The sequence below is a fragment of the Eublepharis macularius genome, chromosome 16 (assembly GCF_028583425.1).
Source record: "Eublepharis macularius isolate TG4126 chromosome 16, MPM_Emac_v1.0, whole genome shotgun sequence".
Classification (NCBI taxonomy): domain Eukaryota; kingdom Metazoa; phylum Chordata; class Lepidosauria; order Squamata; family Eublepharidae; genus Eublepharis; species Eublepharis macularius.
This window is the reverse complement of record NC_072805.1, coordinates 36,779,387-36,801,224: the sequence shown is the minus strand read 5'-3', so window position 1 is coordinate 36,801,224 and position 21,838 is coordinate 36,779,387. Positions and strand designations below refer to the sequence as shown.

The 21,838-nt window shown below is 40.6% G+C and overlaps 1 protein-coding gene across 1 annotated transcript in view; it reads left to right on the top strand.

Annotated features, from left to right (window-relative positions):
- Positions 1–21,838, top strand: part of ITFG1 (integrin alpha FG-GAP repeat containing 1) — a 136,092-nt gene that overhangs the window by 1,305 nt on the left and 112,949 nt on the right. The window contains exons 2-6 of the mRNA XM_055000558.1: positions 51–123; positions 2,515–2,651; positions 3,880–3,937; positions 4,197–4,271; positions 9,960–10,054. Of these exons, the coding sequence (XP_054856533.1) occupies positions 51–123; positions 2,515–2,651; positions 3,880–3,937; positions 4,197–4,271; positions 9,960–10,054 (438 nt within the window). The remainder of the gene's footprint in view (positions 1–50; positions 124–2,514; positions 2,652–3,879; positions 3,938–4,196; positions 4,272–9,959; positions 10,055–21,838) is intronic.

Here is a 21,838-nt window from a genome sequence, read left to right as displayed (position 1 = left end):
TTGATCAGGAAGTTCTGTTTAATCTAAGGCCACGTTTCCTTGCTTTTCAGGAACTGAATTAATTATCTTCTTGGCAGACCAAAAAGAACCCTATTTTAAACCCAAAGTCAAGCTCAGGTTGACGTAAGTATGTGTCCAATACATAGCTTTTGTTCCAGCCAAGAAAAGTCTCATTTTTCTTGTAACTGTTTGTTCCTTCTGCTTGGTGGCCTAATTTAATTTGCTATGGATGACATCAAGTCTGGAGTTGGGCAAGGGGAAATCAAGAAAGCCTGAAAAACCGCAAAGTTCACATTTGTGAATTGTGAAATAGAAGGCTATAATGTTCAGGTTCTTTACAGTTCTACCAGTCTTGTGTAGTAACAGCTACCAACATTGCTATTTGATGACAAATTGTGAGCCTTTAGTGAAGAGAAATAGGTAGTGACTAAGTACATGACTCTGTTTTGTTTTCCTCGTTGAAGGGCTAGCTCTGCTTTTTGGAGGCTTTTTGGTCACCTTAGCCTAAGAGGGCTCTTAACATCGTCGCAGTGTACTCTGAGGTGGTGGGTTCTTTGTTACTTTAGGGCCTGACTGAGCCTTGTGTGCCAAGGGAAAGTTTAAATAGCAACAATGGCACTGCTAGTCTGTGTTTTGCATCTGTAGCCAAAGTTTCTGCAAACAGCAATGTATTTTAAGCTGTGTTTTGACCATTATACTTCCATTCTTTTTATTAAACAAAAATCCACTATTTGTTTAAATGGGCTTGATGGTAATTAGATACAAGTATGTATCAGACCCTCAGGAGGAGCTTGTAAAGGTTTCTTAGGTCTAGAAGAAATAACTCATGGGTATGTATCATTGGGCTAAAGTGCGCTCGTTGTTTTTGCTCTGCTGCTACAAGGAACTTCAAGACATTTTTTGCAATTGGCATAGGAATCAGTTTGTCAGAGAAAAGTTATGCTTACAGGAAGTCCGTTTGCTGATAGGAGTATCAGTACTTAATGCGCTAGAAGAGAGAAGCTAAAAGCAGAGCCACTGAATTACTGATCTCAAGAAGTACAAAGCCAGAGCTAGGTTTCTGTGCATCTTAGCAGCAGAGATTTACAATTGCGTTTGATATTTCAAATTACAGCACTGAAGCTGTATGGAAGCCAGTTATCGAACACTGACTTTAGAAAGTAAGCTTGAAATTCTGGGTAGTTTAAATGGAAGGGAACAAAGAAGATGATTTACGCATTAGGTTTAACCCTGCATTCTGTTAAGGATGTCGCTGTACCCACAGTCCAAGGTCTTCCTTGGAGGTCTGCTTGGTGAGCCACCCCCAACTTAGATGCAATATCTGGTTATGTGGGGGTTCGATCTCTTAAATATTGTCCCTGTGTACTGCTTGTTCCAGTGCTGCTCTAGGATACAGGGAAAGACAAAAACAGGACGCTGCGTTTGATTCATTGTCTCATGTACATACAGATATGAGAATATAGTACTTACCTTGTTTCTAATTGTCTTACACTGTGGAAGCTTACCTGTTGGATGTCTTCCCAGTTGGAGTTTCTTGCTGCACCTGTTGAATTGGAAGATTACCGGTTGGATGTTTTCCCAGCTTGAGTTGTTTACTGTACCTGTTGAATTTTCTTGTTAATAATTAATGATCACACAAAGATGTTTCAGTGAATTGTTTATTGGTTTATAATGGTCCATGTAGTGTAAGTGCATGTATAGAAGGTAATGTGAATTCTGTACTCTTAATATATTCAATATATACCTTCACTTTGACCTTCATTGCTTTTTCATTTATTTGATTTATTTTTGCCTTCCTACATGTATGGTTTTCCATCTTCTAACTGGCTAGGATACAGGCAAAGCAGGACCTCTTTCAAAAAGTTTTTACATTAGTAACACTAGTCAGTTGCAGCAAAAATCAACACCTTAAAAAGCAACAAGTTTCAATTCCTGCGTAAACTTTCATGGATTAGAGACACCCTTGTCAAATGCCTGTATTCGCTGGTTGCTTTCGATATTTGAGTGCTGCTACTGATCTTTTTTTGCTGATTCTACTAGTGTAGTTTCCATTAAATTTACAGTGCAATCCTAAACACAGTTACTCCAGTCTAAGCCCATTGATATTGTTTAAATGGCACTGCTTTAAATGCTGTAATCTAGCAAGAATGGCAGGTTAAAACTAAGGTGAATAATTAAATAAAGTATGAGACTCTTTTGCTGTGTTTTATAGATTATAAGATTATTTAAACTAGTTTTCGGGAACAACCAGAGCTTTACTCAATTCATGTATGTCACATCTGGGTTTTCAGGGGGATGTGATGTCACACATTGCCAGACCTCATTTTCACCTGTTGCCCTGGCCCATTGACAGCTTTGCATCCCTAGGTAGGATGGAATAGATGTTTGAATAACCTAGAGACAAAATTCTGTTCAAACTAACATGGCATTGTTAACCCCAAAAATATTATTTTTGTTTACAGAGTTTGAGGAAGTCGTGCTGTTTATCTTAACAACTTTTCCTTTGAATTCTAGGAGTGTGATCACCAGTGTAGTTCCCGGCGATTATAATGGCGATTCCCAAATGGATCTCCTCCTAACAACTCGCCTACAGAATCAAACCGATGCTGCCCTATCAATGTTTATTTTCTGGGGGAATAATCAAACTCTAAGTAAGAACCACTGATTTTAGAAACATTAAAAGAATCTGTTTCAGTCGTAATACTTGGCTCGTGATACAAATTGTTTGGATGAGCGTCTGAGCAGCATTTGTTTTCTTTCTTTCCCCTTGTCCAGATCCTTAACCAACTCCAGCCTACTTCTGACTGTCATCTGTTGCCCAATTTTAAAATTCTTGGGCAAGCCTATCTATACACTGTAACTTTTTAAATTAAGTGAATCAGTTTTGATCTGTAACAGACCAAGTTCATATATTGGCTTTGCATACCTCCCCTTTAGTTTCCAGGAAGCAGCAATCTTTCAGTTTCTTATCTCTTGCTCTGTTACGTGGGAGCGAGGATAATGCTAGTCTTCTTTTTAAGGTTGCTGTAAGGATGCTTAGAAAAGTGTTATGTTGAAGATACAGTCCATTCAGAGTAAAGCACTGTCAAGCCCAATTGATCTCAGTAGCAGAAAAATCTCGTGCATGTTTTCATATTGTGCTGAAATTTTGACACACTTGCTTTGTCTTCAGTTTTTTCTTCTTCTTCATCATCATCATCATCAGCTTTATTGCAATAGCTCACTGCCTTAGCAATTGATATCAGCAGTGTCAGCATTGTAATACAACCATCACAGTAACAGTAAAAACTTTAATATGCCTTACAATTTTATAACAATAATTAAAATCACTACTAATTTAAACTAAAACCAGCATCAATTCAAGCAATTCAGTCAGATAGTCAGCAAAATATGTATTTTGCTGACTGTCTGACTGAATTGCTTGAATTGATGCTGATTTATTCATCAGCCGCAACAGCAGTAGATGGTTTTGATAAGGCCTTTATCAGCTTTGCACTGAACTTTGCCGTTTGCATTGTTATCCATTTACTTTTGTCGACAAGTAGTATAGTTAACCTATCATTATCTGCTCTCCCAGGATATCGTGATAAAATATCCCCCAAATATCTTTCACATGCCAATGCAGATCTTGGGCAATAGAAGACCGCATAGCCTAAATCTTCGATACTGATCGCAAATACAGACATGTTCTTTATATGGGATTGTATTATAGTGGCCTCTTACCATCGCCTTCAACCTTTTAACAACTCACTTTATTTAAAATGATTCATTTAAAAACTCAGGTCATAGCAAGCTCTCAGTGGTGGTCACAAAAAAGAGATGCTTGAAATGTTAAAATCCAGGTAATAACCCAAATGAATTTTTAAATTCTCTTTTCAGATATCAGCGACAACTTTGCATTAAAGAAGACTTTTCGTGATGAGCCACTAATCATGGAGTAAGTTTATGTTCTCACAGAAGAGTTTTTAAACTTAAAATTGGAACAGTGCACAGCGGATACAATGATAAGCTCAAAGCGGTCATTCTCTTTTTTTAAAAAAAGTTAACACGTGGGCTTTATACGGTTTTTGCTTTTTAGACTTCAAGATTCTAGAATCTGGGGAGGAGGGATAGTATATGACAGTTATTCAGTCTGACTATGGCATGGGCTATTTAATTGTGCCGCTGGAAAAAAACTTGGCTTTTTCTCGTTGCAGCTTCAATGGTGATTTAATTCCTGATGTTTTTGGAGTATCAATGGAATCTGCAATGCCAGAAATACTTATTGGCAGGTAACCCATATTTATTTACAACAGTTTGGAAGCATGCATTGTTATATCATAAGAACCTTCTTTGCAAGGTTGATGCCCATGAATTTTCTTACTGTCAGATGCTTTGAGGGATATACTGAACTTACAGTGAAATCCTAAGGAGAGTTACTCCAGTCTAAGCCCATTGGTTTCATTGATAGTCTTGGGCACGTATTAGTGGGAGTCAAACAGACACAGAACTTTATGGATGGTGTGGCCACAAATATATGCCCGATTCCCGTATTTTCTACATATAAATCTCTTGCTCTTCCAGTTTCTGGAAGCGATCAGGAGGTAACTGACCTTTTGAGCTTCTTTGTCCTTCCTCGCCTCTCTAGCATGCAAATTTATTTATTCTTTCCTTTGTTTAATTTTAACCATGATAGATTATATCATCACTGACACTAACCATGGTTAATGCTAGTCTGGGTTTCTCTCGTAAGACAGGGTTTGCAGGCTAGTTTCAAGTCTTGGTTGTAAATCTCTGCTGAGGAAGGAACCTGGTGAAAATAAACCATTTGCTTCAATGCCAATCAACCATGAAATCACGATCAAAGCAAAACAAGAAAAATTGTGTCTGAAGTGGGAGACAATGGCAGTCCATGTCCTGCTCCCGAGTTAACCGTGGTTAAGAGGCTGCACCTTAAATTTAGTTGGTTCTTTTGAATTACTTCTAATGCTCAGGTTCAAGAGCTAGTCTTGGCAATGCACATCCTTTACTTCCTCACTCTACAGCACCTTATTATCGGAAGCACTATTTTGTTGAACATGATGATCGTCAAATAAATGCTCCCATCGACCATTTCTGTGTTATCATGATCAGTGATGGCAGATAGTGGACTGCTGTTCCGAACTGTCATGCGGTGATTATGTCTGTTACCAATCGGTCAGGTCTCACAATGCTTGTGTATACCTGGTGCTCATTTCTTAGGGATTTTTCCATGCAGGTAACTTTTAAAATGTAAACCAGTGGATATTTTCTGTTCTGCCTACCTGCAGCAGGGATCACGGTCGTCTGACCTGATTGCCGTGTACTCAGAGCAGGGAGAAGATATTGAGGGAAGGGAAGAATCTTTTTAGGCCTTTCAGAGAAGCTTGATCTGATCAGAATTGTCAAAAGCATAAACACCCAATACGCTTACACAGCTGTACTTACAAAGATGTGTTAGTAACATCTCTGGCATTGTTGAGGCTAAAGTAATAAATTTGGTTCAATAAAGTACTGATGCTAAAATAACTGATCATTGTACAAAGCAACCGGTGTTAACTAATTACTTCCATTATCATCCTCTTTCATGAAGGGTAAAAGTAGACATTGAAGTCTACTTCAATTAGAAGTGGACAATGAGAGCTGCTGTAGCGCAGTGGTTAAGTGATTTGGCTGTGAATCAACACTATTGGTTCGAATCCCAGTAGGCGGCCTTGGGTAAGCCACTCCTCTCAGCCCAGCTCCCCAGCTGCATTGAGGGGATAATAATAACACTAACTTGTTCACCGCTCTGGGTGAGGCACTAATCTGTCTAGAAGAGCGGTATATAAGCACAGTGATGATGATGATAAATGCGAGACTGCTGCTGAAAATGGTAGTCCTGTGTCAGTTCACTGTTCACAGAGTGTGTAATGAAACAATCCCATGTTCTGACAATATGCTGCATGTATCTTCATCCTTCTTTCTTATAACTGGCCAGCAGAGAAACACTCAATGAGATGTCTAGGCTCAGATAAGGTTGCTGCACATTATGGAAGGTTAGGGAAAATTAACTGAAATGCTGCAAATTTGGTTTATTTGAAAGGATGCTGTGCCTTATTTTGATCAGGAGGCAGGATTGTGGGTGAGGGTTGGGCACAGGCGCTTGGCTCCTGCCATATTCCTGACTGTGAAGGGGAGTGCACAGAAGTCCAAAATTTGGAGAAAGCTTAGAAATAAGCTTTTTGTTTGTTTTGGCTCAAACTGTTCAAAATTTCAGACAGTGGTGCGGGGGGGAGAGCAGGGCATACCTTTTAGTAATCAGAGGGTTGTGATGCTGACTTCAGTGAGAGGTCTACACAATTTAAAACAAGAGTAGAAGATTTACAGTGAAATCCTAAGCAGAGTTACTCCAGCCAAAGCCCATTGAAATCAATGGGATTAGACTGGAGTAACGCTGCTTAGGATTTCACTGTTACTGTAGCTGGAATTGGCTTCAGAATGTTGTAACCATTTTTCAATTTTTGCTGCATAAACCTTCACAAGGCCTATTTGTTAAAAGGCAATGCATACCTGTTGTAAATGAATAAGAGAATATAATAAGAGAAACACAAAAGGGTATCCCTCTAAGCTTTACATCTTTCTGGGCCTTTGCTTTTTACTTCTCAGTCTGGTTGTAGACTTTTTATGAGGCCTCGTCTTCCATTGGTTCATCTTTTAAATATAGAGGAATATGCCTTAACATGGGAACATGGCACAGCATTCACTCACTGAACAAATCCAGCTGCCTACAGCCTTTGACAGATGTTCGAGGTTTATATGTAATCAATGACGGCGCTCCTCACCTGGAAAGGAAATGGTTTGTTGTGAAGTGTTTTGCCCTTCCCTCGGGATTTTTAGCTGTTTTGTCAAGAGAAGTGCATTAGATCTGGAGAAGTCAATCAGATTCTGCCTCTGTTTCCATGGAAACAAGGGCATCAGGGTTTTTTTAAACATGTCCCCCAGGCATTTAGATGCTTAATTAAAGAACCTGTTCATGTCACTCATAAGTAAGAATATTTTCAGATTATTGTCCTTAACTCAAAAGGTTAAAGTTGCCTTCATTTAGGTAAATTAACCCGTAATTTAACATATGCATATGTAGATATAGATGGATGGCTGTCATTTCACTGCTCTTAAGGGTTTACTTCTTAGAAAATCTGTTTTAAATGTCTTTTTGACAGGGCAAGTTGTTTTGGATTATATCAAGCGAAACAGCATTTTGATGTTGAAATCATCTTGTGTGTCATGGGGGACGTTTTCTGCCCTTCTGAGAGGGGGGTATTTTTTTGCGCCATTAATCTTTTTCATTTTTATCAAGATGACTTCTGTTTTAAAATCTATGACTTATGGAACAAAGCCTGCACATTTTTCAAGAGTGTACATGACAGCAACTGTAACCTTGCAATGATTATGCGGGAAGATTTTATCAGCTTTTGAGCAAAAAAAGAAAAAAAAGCCTCTCCCTTCGTGCACCTTCTCCCTTCCTCTGAAGGGAAATTTTTAGTGGAAAATAGCACTGTTGTTCAAAAGAAGAGCACCTACTGCATGCCAGATTGTAATTCATCCTTGCAATGTATGAAAAGCCGTAGATATAGTTGTATTTCTTTGCATATCTGCACCCTGTTTCTAATGGGAACAATGTATAATCCTCCTAGGGGACTTCTTTAAAAAAAAACGCAGACTTTCTCAGCGTGATATCTCTTTCCATTTGGAAATGGAAATATTTGTCTACCAGCTGAACTGCCAACTGATTTTTAAAAAGTGACGAAAAAGAGCAGCGTGCTTTTGGTAGCAATATATGCAAAAAAGCTGAGAAGTAGCTCTAGGCAGGAAGGGGAATCAGCTGGATAGTACTGTGTTGGGGGAAATCAGTTGTGGGGTGAAGAGGGATTGGGGAGAGGAAGAACGACGGTAGAGGCAATTGAGACATGGTCGCCCAGGCAGCTCGATCTCAGAAGTTAAGCAGAATTTGGCGGGGAAATCACCAAGGAAGTCTAAGGTTGCTGAATAGAAGCAGGCAGTGGCAGACCGCCTCTGAACCTCTCTTGCCTGGAAAACTCTACAGGGTTTCCGTACAAAAGTCAGCTGCCACTTGACGGCACCAAAAGGAAAAAAAAAAGCAAGTCTAGTATTTGAGGCTTCATGGCTGAACAGGAATTTGAACTCAGGCCTTCTTGGTTCTTGGCCAGCACACTCTCCCCTACCACGATGGCTCTCTTCCCTCCTGAAGTGATCGTGCCTACACTTTTAAGCATCAGTTTGCTGGGAAGACCATCTATGATGTCCTGATCCTTAACAGGCCTGGCTCTTTCCTTAATTTCCTCCCCCTATTAATGATTCAAGCAAAGACATCCAATTCCGCCGATCTTTTATCCAGAGATCAGCCTTTCCCCACAAACCATTAATTTGCAATCTCTCACCATGAATGGGTTATAGTTTTCATGCACTGGAGGTTAGACCTTAAGAGCAGAAGGTTAAATAAGTAGTAAGACTACAAATGGGCTTCAGCTTTGAAGGAGTAACCATCTTAAGCTAATCTTCATAATGGATATTTAATCATAGAGTGTATTAGTTGGTTCAGCAGTAGCAGAAGCAATGCCAGCTAAATGTCTTTGGGTGACAGTTTGGAAGACGATTTTTTTTCTAGGTTTCACATAAGCTTTCTACTCTATTCCGGCTTCTACAAGTCTTGTCTTATTAACGCAATGATGGCATTCTGCGTAATTCCAAATTGTGTTTTCTTTGTACTAGAGAGTGCCATATGGATACGCTTGAGTGTTTTTTTTACATGTTTAGTTTTTCTCAACAAGATGGATTCTTGGGTATAATAGTTTTTTGGAGGTACTCCTGGACATACTGGATGTGGCACTGACAATCTTATTTCAGAGATTTCATTTATTTGCCGCTTGGAAATAGTTTCTGTATGCGGAAAGCAAACAAATGCAAAACTGAACACGAGCAAAGGACCCAAATGTTGTCAGACGATGTGAACCGAAAAGTACGGACTGCAGGAATGATGCTGTTGAAGCCATTCTTCAGCTACGGTGGATGGTGGGAGATTATGCCATCTAGAACTAGATAATTAGTTTAATTTAATTTGATTTATTACATTTATATTCCACCCTCCCTGCTTTCGCAGGCTCAGGGCGGATAACAGAAATACAAATATCAAATGCCATTAAAAATTTTAAAAATATTACATCTAACACACTACATCTAATCAATTAAAATTACAACTATGCAAATGTATAAATAGCCAAAGAATAGAAAAGATAGCCAAAGAATACAAAACTCGTTTAAGCTATAGCAGTTCGGATGCTACCACTGGTAGATTCTGACCAGCATGATTTAGGAAGAGTTGCCCCACGGACAAAGCTAATGCTTTTTCTTAACTTGGTAGCTGATTTACCCAACAAACAATCTCCTGCAGGCAAAGGGCAAGTCGACAAATGGATAGAGGACGAGTGATTTGGATTGTTCCGATGCAGAGAAAAATAATGAACGTAAATAGTATGTTCTTAAACTGAGACACTTGATCCTTTGATAGAGTGCTGTTTGTTCCCCTCATCTCTCCCTCTGGTGTTCTGATGCAAATTGAAGGAACAAAAATAGTTGGTAAACACAGCAGTGTCTTTGGATAGAGAGTAACAAATAACAGGCTTAATTCAGACAACGCCAAACCAAGATTTGATGCTATAGGAGCAAATCTGGAAGGAGCTGCAGGTTTGTTCACACGATACCTGTTCTTGTTTGTTTGAGCTTCCGTGGGCCAGATCCCACTTTTATCAGATGTGTTGAGGAGGTAACATGAATACAAGGAGAATCTTTTTTTGACCAAGCAGTGCCAAATGAAGCCTGTTTAGAAGGAAGGGTTTGCTGACATTAGCAAGTACCCCAGTGGTACCTTGTATAAAACAAATCTCTCCAAATTCATTCCTTAGGAACTTAACATGGCATCCGGTTCCCGATATGCAGAGCAAAATGCACGAGCCTCACTCTCACGCTTTCATAGATTTGAATAATGATTTCACGGCAGGTGAGTCATCCATTTTGAAATCTTTTAAAAAGTTTTACAGGGCAGTTTAACTGTTCGTGTTTAAATGTTTATGGGTCGTGATTTTTCTGTGGCTGGCTGAGCTTTGGGACTAGAGGAGGAAAAAAGGTTTTTCTCAAGAAGAGGAAATGGAGACAAAAACTCAACAGGTTCCAGTCTTTCTGTGCTTCTGCACTGCCATCCGTTTGTTGACGAGTATAGGTTGGGAAGAGCATGTTACGTTCCACGTTTTGACGTTGAGTCTCTCTGCACGAGACATTGGACATGTGAAGAACTCGTGTCGGGAGATGCAATGGTAGCCGCGAAAGGTAGTTTTAAAAGACAGAGCTGGTGGCAGGGGAAAGGCTTTACTATACACTGGAGATATGTGAAGGGGCTGTGAAATGCCAGAAGGGAAACTTCAGCCCATTAGAACCTCTTCAGGTCCAAGCCTGGCTCTGGAAGGCAGCTCCAGCCCATTTCCATTCCTCACTGCCCTCTGGTTGCGATCGCACGCAGTTTTAGACTGGAGAGGTGAAATTGACCGTGCCTTTGGGAGATGAAGATGAAATTAGAAAACCCTCTGAGGAGCAATCTCCGCCAGCTCTGTCTTTTAAAACTACGCTTCCCAGCTAATATTGTGTCTCCCTACACTTGACAAACATGCGCTGAGGCGTCTCGTGTAGAGAGACTCCTTTAAAGGCACTCCTGGCCTGGGTTGTTAGTCTCCCAAATGAGCCTTAATATCCGCTAGTGAGGCTCTTCTACAGTTCCTACCTTCCTTTAGAAAGGTAAGATTATTACTTATCAGGAGCGGGGCCTTTTTGGTGGTGGCTCTTGAGATGCACAATGCTCTTTGAGACATCCCCCTGTGGTGCTTCTTGTCTCTGTAGTTGGATGGCAAACGCTCATATTCTCTTGGACGTCTGGGGCTTAGTAGAGATTCTCATTGTGTGTATGTAGTTTCAAGTTTCTTCTTCTTTTTTTGATAGTTTGGTCTTCAGTTCAATTGGTATTTTTAAATTGTTGGAACTTCCTGCTGAAAGGTGAGCTCTAAATAAGAGAGTCCTGCAAAATAGGAGTAGAGCGCCTGGAAGTTCGTGGTGTAACCAGCATCCCTACTGTTAAAGTGGAACTCTGAGAATAGGTCCATCTAGTTGCGCATCCTGTGTTCTCGTTTGTCACATGAAGATGTTGGCTGATCGGTTTTTATTGTATCTGAGATTCAAGCCCAGCTGTCAAATTTAGTCATATTGTTTTGCTTCAGCAGATGCCGAATATTTAAAACTGTGTGTGTTGCTTGGAAAAGTTCTTGGAAGAATTTACTGTCTATTTTTATTTGCTCAAGTTGAATATCGACATTTTCTAAAATTGGTTATCCTTTAAAACAGCAGATAAATTTGTGCCTGTTTAAAAATTCAAAGATCTCTTTTTTTAAATTACAACAACAACAACAGTCGATTTATATACCGCCCTTCAGGATCACTTAGCACCCACTCAGAGAGGTTTACAAAGTATGTCATTATTATCCCCGCAACAAAACATTAAAAAGTTTTGTTATATTCATCTCTCTTTTTTCCAATTAATGCTCATTAGCTTAAGAAAAACTAAACCCTCTAAAGAGAGGGTGAGCGTGCCGTTGTTGCCTAGTGGTTAGAGTGTCAGGCTAGGATTCGGGAGTCTCTTCAAATCACCCCTGTGCCATGGAAGCTTGTTGGCTGACCTTGAACAAGTCGCACACTCTCTGCCTAACCTACCTCACAGGGTTGTTGGAGAGGATAAAATGGAGGAGAAGAAACGATGTAAGCTGCTTTGAGTCCCCATTGGGGAGGGAAGTAGGGTATATATGAAGTAAATACATAATTATATGGGACTGAATACTGATCTCCCATGTTGTAACATGCTGTTTTTGAATATGGCTTGCAGTGGCTACACTCTTTCCTTTCTCTCCTCCTCCACCCCTTCCCCGCTATTTAAATTCAGGCCTACGTATTCCATATTAGTAGTCTTGTACAGTGGATGCCGAGAAGGAGGGCAAGACCTGTGAGCGCCTGGTTTGCTTACATAATCATCCATAAACTTCTCGCACAGTCGCGCCTCAATGTTTTCTCCAGGGTGGTGACTGGAATTCATTGATTGTAGGAGAAAGATGGATCATTTGGGATTTGGGTGTGTTTGTTTTAAATGTGATGTTTTTAATTATGATTTGTAAGCTTCCTTACGCTGAAAGGCAGGATATAGATATTTTAATAAATAACTAAAATCAGTGTTAATGTGAAAACAGGATCAATATATTTTGTACTGATTGGTTAAACAGTGTAAGTATGTTCTTATGAAAGGGTTCCCTCTTAGCTGTCACCTATCTGGCTCTTTCAAAGGCAGTTTTACATTATAATCCTGTGCAGTTACTCCAGTCTACATCTAATGAAATCAGTGGTTTGAGACTGGAATAACTATGCATAAAATTGACCTTCTGGTTGCTTAAAATTTATTTACTTCATTTACTTTCTCCCCAAAGCAGTTTTACTTGGTTCTCCTCTCCTCCATTTTATTCTCACAACAACCCTGTGAGGTAGGTTAGGCTGAGAATGTGGCACTCAAGGTCACCCAGCAAGCTTGCATGGCAGAACTGGAGATCTAGATCTAGTTATCCCAGCTCCTACTCCAGTACTCTAACCACTACACCACACTGCTGTCAAGTCCTAGGCACATAATGCTTCTCATTATGAACACAGCACCCATATGCTGAGTGGTCTGCATACAGCATAACAGAACTGTGTTTCCCACCCCAGCCCCAGTGTGCGGAGGTAGCGCATGAACCCGTTACATGGAACAGGAATCTTGTGTGCATCTCCAGGGCAGAGAAGGAAAAGGAGGCCCTCATGCCCGGTGGGGATCCCTCTCTACTTATCAGCATTGGGGCAACGGTGTCCTGTGTGTTTATTTTGCAACTATTTATTCTGCAACAGATGTTGCCCCCATAGTCAAGCCAGCTAAACTATTTTTGATGGTTATATCATCATAAGCAGCTTAACAGATTGAAAGTGTGTCTGAAAAAGAGAGAGAGAGAAATCCTCCCTAGTCGGAGAATCTTGATACCAATTTCAGTCTAATCCATTTTCAAGCGATCTGGGTATGAAAGCTCTGCCGCCCCGTGTGGAAGCGAGCTTTCTGCCCTAAGCAGGGTCCAAAGAATTGTGCACATTCTTTAGTGCTCTTCAAGGGAGCTTTGGCCTTATGGTTTCTTTCACACTGCAGCTCCCTTTCATACCAGGAGGCAAGCAGCTTTTGGAATTCAGCAGTTGTTAAAAGTTGTGGCCTTGGAGGGATTTGCAGTTTGAAGAATGCAAATATTCCAAACAGCTCCAAACTTTTCAGAGCATTTAAAAGAGCTCTTTGTATCCTGGCCCAGCTTATTTCTTTAGGAATCCCTCCCCTACCTTTCTGTCATGTCCAAAAGATAGCTTAAAGCAATAACCACAAAACCTTCAACAGTTAACCTAACTGGAATTATTGTTAATAATCATATTTTATATTCTTATCAGCTAGAGGAGAACTACATTATATGAATAATAATGGACTTAAACCCTGACAATACTTTGTTAGTTAAGTTGGAAAAATATGAGCATCAACCAGGGCAAATATAATATTGATTGGATCTACCATAAAGAGTCTCATTTCCAATTTTTTCTGTATCCATATTTTAATCTTGTTATAAATGCAGATTTATTATTTCAAGAACCATTCCTTTCCTTGAAGGCCTTTTTTATCTTCAAAACTCATACCCTTGACCTGGTTATTGTAGTTTTGTATGTTGCTTAAGAAATCAACAAGGAGGAATGCAAGATAAATAGAAAATACGAAGGCCACCGTATTACTTTCTGTATCTTCTTGCTTCCAGTGTGCTCACAGTTAAAATAGTGTTCTCTTCATAAACAGCAGTGAGGCGAACATGACTTGATTTGTTTGAGTTGAATATACCTTTAAATCAGGCCATAACAAATTTTCTTCAATTTTAGGAGCCATCGCACATAATGTAGGAGCCAGTCTTATTTTTCAGTCTTCGGGGTTTTATATTTTAATGACCATACTTTCTGATTCTTGCTGCCACAGAACCTAATCCTAAACTTTTTCACAGTTGCTTGTCATTTTTAAAGCTATAACAAAAGTGCTGTAGAGTATAAATAAATATGGGGTGAGATAGCTGTCATCATCACAGCAAAAAGCTCACCTTTATCCCTCACGTAAATAAGCACTATACTTCTACTGAGAATCACCAAAAGGCAGTTACAAAAAATGACTGATGAAAATATTAGGCCCCACAATGAAATTTTTACATGCCAGGGCACCTGGGATTTGTCAAGCCATGCTTTAGATGACAGCATGCTGTATTTACTCAAAAAGGGAACCAGTTGGGTATAGCGGTTAAGAGCATGGGACTCTAATCTGGAGAGCCAGCTTTGATTCCCCACTCTTCCACTTGAAAACAGCTGGGTGGCATTGGTAGTGGAAGAGCAGTGGGACTCTAATCTGGAGAGCTGCGTTTGATTCCCCACTCCTTCACTTGAAGCCATCTGGATGACCTTGGGTCAGTCACAGCTCCCTCAGAGCTCTCTCAGCCCCACCCATAGGGTGACTGTTGTGGAGATAATAATAACATACTTTGTAAACTGTTCCAAGTGGGTGTTAAGTTGCCCTGAAGAGTGGTATATAAATTGAATGTTGTGGTGGTGGTGGTGATGATGATGATGATGATGATTATAAAAAGAAAATGATTTTTTTCCAGGTATGCCACAAAGAAAAAGAGAGGATTGTCATACTTATTAATTTCATTTCTTTTTATCATGCTTTTCTCCCCAATTGGGACTCATGGTGGCTTAGAACATTGTTCTTCTCCATTCTCCCACAACAACATTGCGACACAGATTAAGTTAAGAGTGTCCAAATCCAAAATATTTATTGTGTACATAAGCAGCACAATAACAACCTAAATGAATCCACAAAGCACATAAAAGAACGGTATCAGTATCAAAGAGAGCTTAACGTGAACATAAAAGACATAGGCTGAGTGTGAAAACCTCTGGTTTCGTGCTGCAGATTTACAAGTGTTAATATAAACATAGAACCAGAGGAGTTAGCCGTGTTAGTCTGTAGTAGCAAAATAGAAAAGAGCCCAGTAGCACCTTTAAGACTAACCCACTTTACTGTAGCATGAGCTTTCGAGAATCACAGCTCTCTTCGTCAGATGCAGTTAAAAATTTAAAAGCCAAGGTCAGAGATAACAAATAATACATAGAGGACTCTAGGATCGTGTGTCCAATGCCCTCTGTAATTGATCCTTGTGTGTGGTAAGTGCTGTAGCAAGGAATCTAGCATTTGCCCATGTGAACTGTGGAGTTACATCCGATAATAGCCTCTGAGCAGGTGGGAAACTTCCTAAACAAGGGATGTAAAATTTTCTCCTCTGCTTCCTGGTAGAAACTGAAGTGAAGCCGTGTGTGCTCTATAGTTTTAACCAAGCCTGCTCTGCAGGGACAGACCCTCTCTGCCCATGTGATCTTTTTGTAACATCCCTCGACAACCGCAGAAAATGGGGGGAAATGTTACATCTGGCAGCAACGGGAAGCTGCTGAATTGGAATTCATATGTTAATTTGACTCAGGCTGGGACTGAATAGGGACTATGAATAGTTATCTCATTATCAGAAGTAACTGATTTCCTGAACAGAAGCAAACTGATCTCCATATCAGAAGTTACTGTTTGTATCTACTCCTCCCTCCCCTCTCCACCTATATATCTGACCAGTTTCTTCTTGCCCTCCATGCATCTGACGAAGAGAACTGTGGCTGAACATAGCCTAACTCAAACAGAGCACAGTATCTTATTCCAGGACACCAAAATACTGGACAACACTTCCAACTACTTTGTCAGACTGCACAGGGAAGCCATTGAAATTCACAAGCATAAGCAAAACTTCAACAGGAAAGAAGAAACCTTAAGAATGAACAGAGCATGGTTTCCAGTTCTGAAAAACACCAGGCTAACAAAACATTCTATCCCCGACAATAGCCCTGCAGAGAAGATTAGCACATCAAGCCCCAATCCATATGCAAAAGAACCTCCTCAGGATACAGTGAAGCCTCCTGCCATTAGCATTCCACACCCTGGGAAACTCTTACAGGATGACTCAGCTCAACCCCACCCCTCCTGAGTAGATACAAATGACCTACATCTTTTCCACACTGTGACACTGAGAGATCTCTGTCTTTTGGTGCTATACCTCTGAAGATGCCAGCCACAGCTGCTGGCGAAACATCAGGAACTACAATGCCAAGACCACGGCAAGACAGCCCGGAAAACCCACAACAGCCACAGAACTGTGATTCTCGAAAGCTTATGCTACAATAAAGTTGGTTAGTCTTAAAGGTGCTACTGGACTCTTTTTTGATTTTGCTACTACAGACTAACACGGCTAACTCCTCTGGATCTGGCAAGCTGAGAGAGAGTGAGTTTCTCAAAGTCTCCTGGCAAGCTCCCACTGTAAAGTGGAGATTTGAATCCCAGGGTCCTAGTCCATCCACCACTCCATGTTGATTCTCTTTCATTTGCTTAACAAGTATGTGCACTAATAACATTTTGTGTATAACATTTTTAAGGGAATTATCTTCATTTTGGATAGATACGGTAGTTATCTCTATACTGGCATTGTCTCTTTGTTCTCCAAACACTTTCAGTGTTCCAATGGAGAAAAGTTACTATTTAGATGTAAGTTAAATTTGTATCTGTACCACAGCTCTGTTATCTTTTATTTATCTCTCTCCTCCCTGCATCTCTGTGACACTGAAATGGTAATTTGAGTTTTCTCATTTAACTAAAAATATTGTTGCTGCTTGAAATAAAATTATACTTATTTGGATGTTTTTTTTCCTTTGTAATGACCTCTGGTTATCAACAGTGTATTCTAAATGAATATTTTCTACATTTGAAATTATTTATAAGATGGATAAATAAGGGCAACTCACTTCATACTGTGTGTTTAAAGTACTAATATGTCAGTCTACTACAGTTTCTCCTGACTGAAAGGAGCTTGGTTTTTGCAGTGCATGAGGGGGGCAGATAAGTTTCAACAGTTTTTTACATTTCACTGCTTCATCTTTAATATATCCCTTCCTCAGCTGCTGAGCAGACACCACAAATCTGACAACTCAAAACCTAACATTTCTTTTGGCTAACCAAACAATCTCTTACTTCTGATGTATCTCCTGAAGGGGAGAGGCGGACGTGCAAGTTCACAGTGAATTTCTTCGTTGCTATGGAATACAGTAGTCCTGGCTTTGCATATATAGACCCATTCCACTGGGGTTATACAGTATGGCATCTCTTAATGCAGTGATAACATTGGGAACTTGATACAATACCATTCTGGGTTTTTAAAAGTTCAACTGGATACAGTGAATTCACCTAGTACTCCTTGCTAAAGAGAACTTTGGAGAGGTGTTCATACAAAAGCAGATCTCTTTAATACACTGCAAAATATTTTTGGGACCGTGGAGGTTCTCATAAAGCTCTGGTGTTGTGCAGTGGTTAGAGTATCAGACTTTGATCTATGAGACCCAAGTTCGAATCCATGCTCTTCCTTGGAAGCTTGCTGGGTGACTGGGCCAATCACTCACTGTCAGCCTACCCTACCTAACAGGGTTATTGTAAGGATAAAATGGAGGAGAATGATGTAAGCCACTTTGGGTCTCTGTTAGGAGAAAAGTGAGAAGTAAATGAAGTAAGTCAATAAACAGGCTGTGCATTCTGCTCAAACAAATTTTAAAAAATTCCTCAAGCCCCTAGCTCTGTGCATACTGGGCTCAGCATCATAAAGCGGCTGAACTGTGTAACTACTTAGCATTTTTAGTTCTCTTATACTGGTAGTTGCCTCAGAGCAGTATTTGTGTTGTCAAGAGTTTGGTGTATGAAGAGGCAACATGTCGAACATTGGAGACAAGAGGCAGGGATTGGGATTAGGGGGAAATGGGGCAGCATTTTTTAAAAAGTTGTATTTTTATACATATTCGGGAAACTGCCCCTCCAGCTACCGGTTCCGATTCTTGCTTTTTGCTTTCCTTTGAGTGCCAGAGTTTGGTGTGCAGAACTCCAATTCAGTGAGATCGGTTGAAGTAAAAGAAAATAAGCACATAAATGTCACAAATGATATCTTGTGCTGGAGTAAATGGAAACAGTGAATGGTGGGAAGAGAATTAAGCGGCTGTCCACAGAGATTTTACTCAACAGCAGTTGATGTAAATTTCACCTCCCTTACCTTTTTTTAAACCTTAGTACCATGTATGAGTAATCTGCTGCTGGCTGTTCGTTCAAAAAATGTTAGGTGCTTTGCAGAATACGTTTTGTTTGCAAGGAGGCAGCCAAAGACGATTTAGGGAAAGGCGCGGCAGCCTTTCTGCGCTGCGAGTTGCTAATTGCAATGCAGGCAACACGTACAAGTGAAAACAGTGCTTTGTTTCCTACCTCACCTTCCTTTCTCTCTAGCAGTACATCCCCTCACCGGCCAGTAGTTTGCAAACCCATTCCTAGTATCTTGTCCGTCACAAGATTGTTGGAAAGCCTAGAGTTGAGCTTGATAATCTTGCAGTACAAACTCCTAGGTACCGTATTTAAGACACACTGGAGGTCGAATACCGTTTTAACTTGGATGGGATAACTGCATCCTTTCATAAGGAGATTTTCCTCTGTGGTCTGCGTTCATCTGTCCTCTTGAACTCCAGTGGGATTGCAACGCTATTTAATTCTTCCAAGTACTACAAATCTTTTCCATTTCTATCAGGTTTATACTAGAGAACAATTCTCTGTGTGTTTTTATTCAAAAAGGAAGTCCCACTGACTGTAGTGGGGGAGACTCTCAAATAGATGTGCATGGAATTTTCTTCCCCGTGTCCCAACGAACTGGGTGAATACCTGCCAAGAGTCCAGGCCAGTTCACCAGCATCTCTTGAAGCAGAGAAATACTGCTAAAAACGTCTCGTCTTCCAGATGACTCGGCTTCTGTGAGTCTTCTACACGAGACATCTGACATGTGGAGAACACGTGTCAGGAGATTCAACGTAGCCCGGAAGGGTAGTTTAAAAAGACAGAGCTGGCAGCAGGGCAAAGGCTTTGCTATACACTGGAGCTGTGTGAAGGGGCTGTGAAATGCCAGAAGGGAAACTTCAGCCTATTAGAACCTTTCCAGGTCCAAGCCCCGCTCTGGACAGCAGATGCAGCCCATTTCCATTCCTGGCTGCCCTCTGGTTGGATCCCACAGGGTTTTAGACTGGAGAGGTGAAATTGACAGAGCCTTCGGGGGGGGGGGGGGGGGATGAAATTGACCAACCCTCTGAGGTGCCATCTCTACTGGCTCTGCTTTTTAAAACAGAAATGTGTCAGAAATCCAAAGGTGTCTACAGGCTCAAAAAAGGTTGGGGACCCCTGTCCAAAGCGTTCCTCTTTCTGCTGAGCATCTGCTCAGGTCTACTGAGGATGCTGTGAGTGCAGAGTTTCCTTAATATCTTGTTACCACAACAGTAAAAGCTGGCATTTCCATTGTTTCCAAATCACTCATAAAGAAGTGTGAAATGGTCAATCTCATTCTTTTTAATGACTCAACTGTTCTTGAGTGTTTTATTCAAAAGCTACATTCAGTGCATCAACCATAAACACCTTTTTTGCATATGTGTTATGTGCCGTCAAGGCATCTCCAACCTATGGCAAATCTGTGAGTGAAAGACCTCCAAAATGTCCTATCATTAGCAGACTTGCTCAGATCCTGCAAACTGGAGGACATGGCTTCTTTTGTTGAGTCAAGCCATCTCATTTTAGGTTTTCCTCTTTTCCTATTACCTTCCACTTTTCCTAGCACTGTTGACTTTTCCAGAGACTCTTGTCTTCTCATGATGTGATCAAAGCACGATAGCCTCAGTTTTCTCATTTTAGCTTCTAGGGGGAATTCAGGCTCAATTTGATTTAGAACCCGTTTGTTTGTCTTTTTGGTTGTCCACGGTATCCGCAAACCTCTCCTCCAGCACCACCTTTCAAACGAATCAGTTTTCTTCCTGTGAGTTTTCTTCATTGTCCAACTTTCACATCTATACATAGTAATGGGGAATACCATAACTTGGATTATCTTGATCTTGGTTCCCAGAGAGACATCTTCATCTTTAAGGATCTTCTATAGTTCCTTGCTTGCACACTTCCCTCTAAGTGTGCTGTTGGCCAGATTTCCATTTTTTCTCCTGTTGGCCAATGATCACCTAGTATAGTCATTCTCCCCACCCTGAACAGAAGGCTTGGCTTGTCCAGCCAAGATGTTCTGAGTTCGGGCTTCTTGTAGCTGCTCAGTTTGAATGAAGAAAGAACTGAACTCTATTAAGTGGTGTGTCCTGTCAGCCCTTAAAGATCTGATACCGTGTTGAGTAGAATGTTCGTGTTTTCTATTGATATGCTTACTTACCAGTGTTAGCCTTTTTTTTTGCTGTTGTTGGTTACTTGTAAATGCTATGTACATTCTGGTTTTTCTTTTAATTTTTCCTTATTCTAATCATGTACCCTTGTGGGCTCTTTCACACACACCTACCTTATGCCTTACATTGATTGGTGCTATTAAGGTTGCTTCCCAGAGAAAACTGGAGTGGTTCTGTTTTTATGTGAGAATTTGTGACCCTTGGGAGCCTAGTGGACAGACAAGGTGATGATCATTTCTCTGGTTTTACAGATATGGCTTTGAATTAGGAGCTGGATTGGGAGGGCAGGGTCAGAATTGAGATTAGAAAAAAATTCTGCTTGCACCTGGGCACCAACTTTTACAGTGGAATGTAAGCATTAGGTAGGACTGACAACTTTTATTTCATTCTGTATTCCTTTTTTATTCTGGCATGGTATCCAAGACAATATAAATAGGGTTCCCAGAGAATCTCCCAATCACGCTCGGACCAGAAGCAAATCTGCTTAGCTTCAGTCAGGTTGCAGCCATGTGGCTTGCAACCGTACTCTGAGATTAAAGCAACATTTGGGGACCTGGGAGCATTATAAGGGCTCGAGACCATAGAAAACACTCTGTACATCTAAGGTATTCCGCGGTCGCATAAGCCTGCTACTGAGCAATGCCATACTTTCATTAAATTGGGCCCACCACCAATGACTTAACTGTGCCACAAGACAGAAGCAAGAATTCCGAGCGCATGCAGAGTGGATAATCTCCAGCTGGGTTGACTAAAAACTATTTGGCTGGTAACGTTGTTGTTTGGCAGTAACTCTCCTAATGGTGGAGGGACCTGCCCTTGGTATGCTTTACCAATCAATCGGCACAAGCTGTCAGTAGGCGGCTGCAGTGTAGAAAGTACGAGGTTTACCCATCCTGTCGTTTTCTTTTCTGGAAAACCATAAAGCAAATGTCTGGAAGGGAGGCTTGAAAATCCAGATGCAATTACTGCTACTCTGATTTAAATTGTCCCCCCTCCCCTTTTTCCTGGTAAATCTTAGCAGGCGTGACATTTTAGCATTCTAATGTGAAGCCCAATTCTGTGTGCTTTCATGAGTCATCTCGCTCTCTCTGTGTATCGAGTCTTATGTTTTCCAAGTATCTTACTAGTGAAGTTCTCTGTGTGTGTAGAACTACATAGGTGATTATGTGGGTAAAGTTATGGTTTGATAGTCTGATTCTCTCACAGGGGGACTGAAACTGATTCTAAAAGGTAGATGTTTCTCTTAAAGCTTAGGGCTTCTTGCAAAGAAAAACCATTGAGT